At 49.3% G+C, this 8,067-nt stretch overlaps 3 protein-coding genes across 3 annotated transcripts; 2 read left to right on the top strand and 1 right to left on the bottom strand.

Annotated features, from left to right (window-relative positions):
- Positions 1-1,647: 1,647 nt before the first annotated feature.
- On the bottom strand, positions 1,648-2,729 carry KD926_005585 (P-loop containing nucleoside triphosphate hydrolase protein; the record flags this gene model as incomplete). The annotated part of the gene is made up of 2 exons (XM_053095585.1): positions 1,648-1,974; positions 2,724-2,729. The coding sequence occupies 2 exons, from the start codon at positions 2,727-2,729 to the stop codon at positions 1,648-1,650; spliced, it is 333 nt and encodes a 110-aa protein (XP_052949759.1).
- A 963-nt stretch (positions 2,730-3,692) lies between these two features.
- KD926_005586 (uncharacterized protein) lies at positions 3,693-5,086 on the top strand (the record flags this gene model as incomplete). Its single annotated transcript, XM_053095586.1, has 4 exons — positions 3,693-3,833; positions 4,352-4,396; positions 4,469-4,755; positions 4,822-5,086. The coding sequence occupies 4 exons, from the start codon at positions 3,693-3,695 to the stop codon at positions 5,084-5,086; spliced, it is 738 nt and encodes a 245-aa protein (XP_052949760.1).
- A 34-nt stretch (positions 5,087-5,120) lies between these two features.
- KD926_005587 (RNA-directed DNA polymerase from mobile element jockey) lies at positions 5,121-7,609 on the top strand (the record flags this gene model as incomplete). Its single annotated transcript, XM_053095587.1, has 4 exons — positions 5,121-5,165; positions 5,303-5,617; positions 5,717-7,077; positions 7,228-7,609. 4 exons carry the CDS (start codon positions 5,121-5,123, stop codon positions 7,607-7,609), a joined length of 2,103 nt encoding a protein of 700 aa, XP_052949761.1.
- Between the last annotated feature and the right edge of the window lie 458 nt (positions 7,610-8,067).

Consider the following 8,067-nt stretch of genomic DNA (forward strand, 5'->3'; position numbering starts at 1 on the left):
AATGCCTCATCTGATATCATTCCGTCATCTTCCTCGCCTTGCTGACCGGAAGGAGATCCCTTTTGCCCGTATGTATTAACCGTCTTTTCGAGAGCCTGTCTCGCTATATTTTTGAGGATGGCGCGTTGATCTTCCTCTTCCTGAGTGTTCTAAAAGATATAGTCGTAGACTACTGGGCTTGTTTGACCGATCCTGCGGATGCGGCCAAAGGCCTGCGTGTAATTTGTACTGCGCCAGTCTACCTCCATAAGGATCAGGCTTGCGGCGCGAGTAAGAGTTAACCCACGGAAAGAAATGTTAGTTATAGCTACAAAAATACCGGGACTGCGGGCAGGCTCGTTTTTATAGGTAAGAGTAACTCCTGTCGGCAGCTCCTGGAACTTATTTACCCAAAACGATCGGTCTGTAGCGTTCCTTAAACCGAGATATAGATAGTAAACGGAATAGTATTTGCAGATTGCCTAATAGCGTTAGAGCGATTGCTGATACAGAAACAAAGAGTTCGGGATAATTGACGAGATATACAATTACTGCTACGGTCGGGTATTGTAACAGAATCACGATCTTGCGCGGTTAGCCAATATCGGATTTGATATCAAGACCGTCGATAATCCGCTGAACCGCGACCCAGCGAGACGAACCACGGAGTACTGTATCAATCTGGGAGACCAATCAACTGTTCTCCGGGTGTGGTAGGATATTCTCTGTTTCTATGCGTTCTACCGTAGTAGGAATGTCCGTAATGGCTTTTCCCTGCTGTTTAGCATAGCAGAGCAGACCGGGAAAAGCTGCGCAGATGCGGATAGCTTGCGTTATACTGTTTAGCTTTACCTTTAGGGTGCCGCGGTTCACCGTATGCATGGCACTATAGATATTGCCGAAACGGGTATCACGTAGCTGCTTGATATTCTCGCGGTTAGTGGCATCCAGAGGACAGTCGATAGGATGTACAATCTGCTCAGGAAGATCCAGGCAGGTGCGACCGAATCAGACGGATTTCTGCATCCGTTTTAGAAAGTTAATCGCACGGAAAAAGGTGCTGAGGCAGTCCAGTATAACGTCAATCTGAATTACATTTTCTTTGGCAGAAACGGTATTGAACTGCTTTCTAAACTGCTAAAACAGCTAATAGTTATTTTTGCGCGTACAGAGATTAGCCCGCCACTGCCGGGTTTCAGTAAGACGCATAAATGCTGCCAGATTTGCCGGAAACGATGTGCAGGGTATCGCGGACAGGAATCAGTACGCAAGAGCCTAATATTCTGCTAACGCCATTAGTTTAAGAACGATAGGAGTAGTCTCGCTATACGTAATATAATACTTGTCGCGAAACGTCCGATCGATCGTAATACAATAGCTGGTCTTTTATACCGGAACCTTCCTTGTAGAATCCGGGGGAAGTCTCCGAGTCCGACTCACGAAGTTGGCGAAACGGCTGTTATAACTCTAGGGGATTATCAGTAAGATAAACCGGCTGCAATAATCGCGTTTAGAATCTTTTCTGATCTAGCGCTAGGCCTCCCGATTCTCTGGGCTCATAGTCCCGAGGCAGTAGTAACTTACGATCGTCTTGTAAAGGAGATTTTTCCACTTTGCTAAGTCCTTTAAGAAGAACTGATCGGCCCCGTTATTGCGCGACTATTGTTCTTACGTCGGGAGACTCCGGTAGGAATCCCGGTATCCTAGAACGAAAACCATATCGCGGATGTGAGCGTCCCTTGTATTAACGATTAACTTCCACTCATTGTACCAGGTCGCAATGAGGCTGGCGTCGACAAAGATGTAGTTCGCGCCCTTGCGGACCTGGGAGAGGACATGGTTCTTCGCAGACGGTCGATAGGGACACCGAATGGGGAGATCGTGATCATGTCCGCAGGCTTGATGGTCTGGCTGGGAGGATGGCTGGTCGCGGGCTCGCTGCAGCGCAATTTCAATCCATCTTGCCGTCAGGATTACCAGATAGGTCACAAGAGTCTGCCGGAAGAAGTGATTAGTGGGCAAATATAGAGTCCCGCAGAAAGGAAGGGACTAATCTTGTTAAACCCGATATCGTCCGCAAGAAAACCCCCGTTCTGCAGGCTATCTCCCTCTCGAGAAAACAACAACTTCGACGCGAACAAAATTTTTAAAAATTACTCAATCACCACAAAGGCTGCAACCTCTAGAATCAGCCAGTTTACTATCAATCCCAGCCGCTATCGATTGAACCTAACTTTATAGGGGATATCGATATGGTTGGGGCGAAACCCTCGTGGCCGGCCCTTTCAGGGATTCCTGAGGCAGTAAATATACACAATCAGAATTTTCTCTACTGCGTTTTAAACCTTAACAAAGATGCGCAGCAATACCTTCAATTTAACGAATTAAATGGGAAACAGCTTCTTAAACCGGTAGTCAGCTTTATACAGCAGGTAACTGATACCTGCGATTTTCTGCAATACCAAATTGTAGATATTCTGACTGCTAACTGCCGTATCGGCCCCGAGCTAGCCAACATCCGGCAGACCTTTCAGAACGTTCAAAAACAAACCTATCACACTCAATCGAGTGTACAGAAACAGAATAACTAGTTCTGGGCCTCTGTGGTCCGTAACGCGCCTTCCCCGGCCTATACGATCTTTTCTTACGGCTTCTCTAGCACCGCCCTGGCCATCCCGTCGGAGCTCAGCAAGGACCGCGAGGTTATCGTTAAGTTACGGGATGCTGGTACAATGTATACGTACTGACATTTTACAGCTTCGGATATTAAACAAAAAGCGGAAACAGCAAGACAGAAAATATGCAGCTAAACAGAGACTCTCTCTCTAGCTAAAACGCGTTTTATAGCTACTAAATAGCTTAAGTTTAGCGACCTGAACCTTTCATTCCGTTATACCGCTGAGGCCGAAGCTGCCAGGACTCACGATCAATGGATTAACTACCTAAGCGCGAGGGCCATGTTACGGCATCCCTCTTGGGGTATCGTTATATATGGGATCGCATTTAAGTCAATCGGGGACCTCACTACCGATACGGAACAATAACGGGTAACTAACGAGTTACTCGAGAAAAACAGGAACTGCTGGATAAGCAAAGAGACTCAACAGAGTCCCTAAATTACGCGTATCGCGTAGTTTACCTATCCGTCTAACTATAAGAACCAGAAATTATTTGCCCTGATCGTAGAATTCTTAGATCCCTGTTACGCCAATAAGGCAATCGCACGAGGTACCATTTAGGATAGCGTTATTCATAGAACAGTATTATATAATCGGACTGCTCGTATCCAACGGTACTTTAACTGCCAATAATATAGTTACATAGGAATTGTCTGTTCGAATAAAACAACTTGCGGGCTCTATGGGAGCAGTTACAAGACCCGGAACTGCTCCCACAAGTCTACTAACAGCTAAGAGCGCCGTTGTGCAGGGTGTAAAGAAGCATACGCTACCTGGCACAAAAGGTATTTAAGGTATGCAGCAGAGACAGACCGGGTTCAAACCGCAGCAGTATATCGGTAAACTTGATATCGGATCTCTCTCTATCCGCAGGACTTTCAGTTTTCCGTACGTAGCGGTACGGAGGCCTCTAGCTCGTCTAACAGCGAGGGATACAGCCAGCCGCACACAAGCCTCTTAGAGAGGCGTACAAGGTCCGTTAGTAGACCTGCGAGCGTCCGTAATCGTTTAACAGTCTGATTTTAACCGAGATCTATGCTGCCGCACGCCGGCTCGCAAGAAATGATTCCTGCAGCCAATGGACCCTCAGATAATAGAATAGATTTTGCTGCAGATGGAATGGATACGTTTCCGCAGCCTGACCGGGAAAAAACCGGTCAGCAGAACGAGCCGGAGGTATCTGTCCCAGTGACCCCGATGCCTAGGGATTACCGTAGACGAAGGAGTGGCTTGCAGAGCGTTATCTCGTCTGAAAGAATGTACCGGAATGCCCGTACCCAGTCTGTAATACGGCAGGAAGTCTCATATTTGGCAATTATACCAGTTAACTTATTAACCGGCGAGATATTACTTACGAAACGATCCCGCAGTAGAGTAGCATACCGAAAACGATTAATCTCGATCAATAAGACCCTTACTGTTTCTCTCTCGAAGTCCCCGGTACTAACTACTGTACCTACTACGGCTCCTATTACAAGGGCCCGCTCAGTATCACAGAAACGCATTAGGGCTAATCGATTATGATCAAGCCCCTTTACATCCTCCAATATAATACGAATCGATCTAAAGACAAGGTGATAGTACAGTTCCTCTGGGACCCTGCAGTCCTAGAGGCTGACCTTATCTTTGTACAAGAACCTTAGGAAAATATCTACCAGGATACTACTTACTATCCTGCTAACGGCTTTTACCAGCTCCTATACCCGGATTCGACCGAAATAGGGAACGAGCGGGCCCGCGTGTGCCTCTATATATTATATCAAATCGATTCCAGTACCTGGAAACATATAGCGCATTCGAAGGACGTTTAGGAGCTCGAGCTCACTGATACTAACGGCCAACAAGTGCGCATCTTTAACATCTATAATCGATCTGACAAAGCAGATAGTACTACTCTTGATCTCGTTATCTCTCTAACTATCTCTACCGGCCCTACTAACAGCTCTACTAATCCGCGTTTACTCCTGTTAAGCGACTTTAATTTCCACCACCCGGCCTGGGGAAGAGAACGCTCTAAAAGAGACTCCTCGTTCGACCAATTACTGGAACTGACGGATACGAGGTACCTAGACCTCTGGCTAAAGCCAGGCACTACCACGTAAGAACGTAACGGAAGCAGAACCACTATCGATCTGGTCTTCGGCTTACAGGACCTGACCCCTAGGCTCGTTACCTGCGAGGTTAACGAACGAGTCTACGCAGACTCGGACCACTATCCTATACGAACTCTTCTGGATATCAGCACTAAAACCCCTGAGACACAGCGACGAAAGAACTGGAAAACCTGCAGCGTTAAGAACCTGCAGAGCTTCGTGGACCTCAACCTACAGACCAAGGCCTTTCCTTTACAAACGAAGCAGCATATTGAGCTCGCTATAAAATACCTTATCGAGACAGTCAATCAAGGAATCGCTGCCTCTACCCCGTAGGCAAAGCCCAGTAAGTGGGCGAACCCTTCATTCAATGCAGAATGCCGCGAAATGGTCAAGATCACCCGGAAATTCCGGCGTAAGTATACAGAATCAATTATTACGAACGGCCCTACCGACCCTACCACGGGCCTCCGGTAGGAGCGCTATACCAAAGTCAGAAACCGCAAAGGAAAAGTATTGGCTAAGGCACTGCGCTAGGGCCACCGTTTCTAGGTCCGCAAGGCTACCGAATCAGGCCCTCGAGGCATGTGGAAGGCAGCCAAGTGGGCGAGGAGCAAGGAGGCCCGCGGAAACCTTATACTGATGCTGATAACGGATAACGGGCTCGCAGAGACCGCAGAACAGAAAGTAAAGACATTTCGCAAAGCTTTCTTTTCTGAACTATCTCTGGCCGACCTCTCTGACATCTCTACGGCTCAGATATTTCCCCAGATTGATTTCCCGGATTTTACCGAGCACGAGGTGCTCCGCTGTATCAGGCAGGCGCCTCCCGATAAAGTACCAGGGCCGGATGGCATCCCTAACAAGGTCTAGTATTGGCTGAGTAAGGTTGCCTCTTTCCTTACTGTACTAACGCAAATATTTAATGCGTGTCTACGTCTTGGACATAACCTGGAATACTTTCAGCAATCGATTACTGTAGTACTGCGTAAAGCAGCCCCCCGGGACTATTGTATCGCCAAATCCTACCGACCTATAGCGCTCCTGAATACCCTCGGTAAGATCCTGGAGGCCGTGGCTACAGTACGGATCGCCTGGGCCCTGGAGGAGCGCAATCTCCTACCCAGGAGCCATCTAGGGGGCCGCAGGGGCATCTCAGTCGATCACCTGATCCAGTTGCTTCTTGACCAGATCTTTGAGAACTGGGGCAAAGGCCGGAAAGTCAGTATGCTATTCCTAGACGTAGCTGGCGTTTTCGATAACGTCTCGCATATACGGCTCCTCCACAATCTACGTATGATAGGGCTCGATTTCTTCGCCGGCTGGCTCAAGTCCTTTTTATCGAATCGATCGACAAGGCTGCAGCTCTCCGGATATCTCAGCAACCTTATTTTAACCCCTACCGGGATCCCCCAGGGGTCCCCTATATCGCCGATCCTATTCCTCCTATTTAATACCCCCCTCATTCGCGCCCTATCGATTAACGGTCCCGAGGCCCTTCGGATTCAGCTACCCCTCCTGGAGGGAGGCAAGACAGTTTCCTACGGGTGGATTGACGATGTTGCCACCCTGGCCATCTCGGATAGCTACGCGGTCAACCAGCGTCTCCTAGAGAGGGCCCTGGACAAGGCCGCGGTATGCTCAAGGCAGCATTCGTCCAAATTTGCCCCCGATAAGTTCGAACTCATTCATTTCAAGAACCCGTTTCGCCCTGATCCTGCGGTAGAACGATCCGTACCGCAGGAATATATATATACTGAGCCGTGGCAGGGAGAGAACCCAGAGGTTGACAACTGGGATCCCCCAATGGAACCCCCTGGTCACGATCAGCTGCCCATCAAGGATCACGCAACCGGCTCTATTATCAAACCAGTAGAGTACGCCAAATATCTAGGAATCTGGCTCGATAGGACCCTTTCGTTTGATACCTACAGGGCCAAGGCCCTTGTCAAGGCGAACAGAACCTTGGAAGCCCTCCGCAGCATCTCAGGCTCGACCTGGGGGACCTCCCTGCTGAGCATGCGCCGCATCTACCTAGCAGTGGTAGTCCCTCAGTTACTCTACGGGGCGGCGGCCTGGTATAGCCCTACAAGCCGGACAGCTAACTACAAGAAGCTCCAGAAGACAGTTAATAAATTTCAGAAAATTCAAACCCGCGCAGCTATTTTTATCAGTGGCACGTTCCGTAACACGGCTTCAGCTGCACTAGAGATAGAGCTCTACCTTCCCCCTATGCAAATACAGATGCAACAAACTATTCAAGAGGCGGCTATTCGGATCCAAACCGGGCCGGCTATAACCTGCCCCCGGGGCCTCCGCTGGGAAAGGTCGAAAGAGGCATTTAAGGCCTCCGGATACTCTCCGATGGAGGCACTGAAGTGGAAGAAAACAGGCCCGCTATATGGATACGGCAGCAGACAGGGGGTATAAGAGACCAGACGGGCTCATGTGTTGGCCCCGTGGGAGTCGCCCCTCAGGTGCATCATTGAGGGGGCAGAGAAAGCAGTCCAGACTCACGATAGAATCTGCCGCGAGGACCGGCAGATCTGGTATACAGATGGAAACGGCTATCAGGGGATGATCGGAGCTGCTGCGGTCTCTATTCGAGCAGGTAAGACCGCTAGGAAGTATCTAGGAACGGAACTGGACTCTACGGTCTACGTTGGGGAATTGGAAGGGACCCGAATGGCCCTAGATCGGGCGAAGCCTATCCCGATCACGGTCTTCTCAGACAGCCAAGCAGCTATTCAAGCCGTGCGCAACCCTGGCCGGCCATCGGGCCAGTACGCATTGCGGGCTATTTACGAGAGGATCAGGACCCTGAGGAACGAGAGCCTAGAGGATGCTGAATTACGTTAGATCCCCGCTCACATCGGGGTAGAGGGAAACGAAAGGGCGGACAAGGTAGCCAAGGAGGCTGCGATAAAAGGAGTTAAATTAAGCTCAGTAAAACCGCGAGATCGACCAATCATACGGCTTGCAGCTGCAGCTAAAAGAGATATCCGCCAACGCTTGCGTACAGAGTGGACAGAGCAGTAGAAAAGACAGAAAATAGGCAGGCCGACGAGGCAGCTGCTACCTAAACCAAACAAGAAGAATCTACGGCTTTACGAGCATCTCTGTAAGCCGCACACCTCGATTATTATTCAGATGCGCACTATAAGGATAGGATTAAGGCACTTCTTCTACAAGATCAAACAGGTCGATTCCGACCGGTGCGCCTGTGACCTAGGGTCCCAAACCCCTAGGCACGTCCTTCTGGAGTGCTCGCTGCACACGGCCGGCCGGAGGATAATGATAGATTATCTCAATCAGAT

Source organism: Aspergillus affinis, assembly GCF_023601865.1.
Source record: "Aspergillus affinis strain CMG 70 chromosome Unknown NODE_283_length_8067_cov_96_514643, whole genome shotgun sequence".
NCBI classification, from domain to species: domain Eukaryota; kingdom Fungi; phylum Ascomycota; class Eurotiomycetes; order Eurotiales; family Aspergillaceae; genus Aspergillus; species Aspergillus affinis.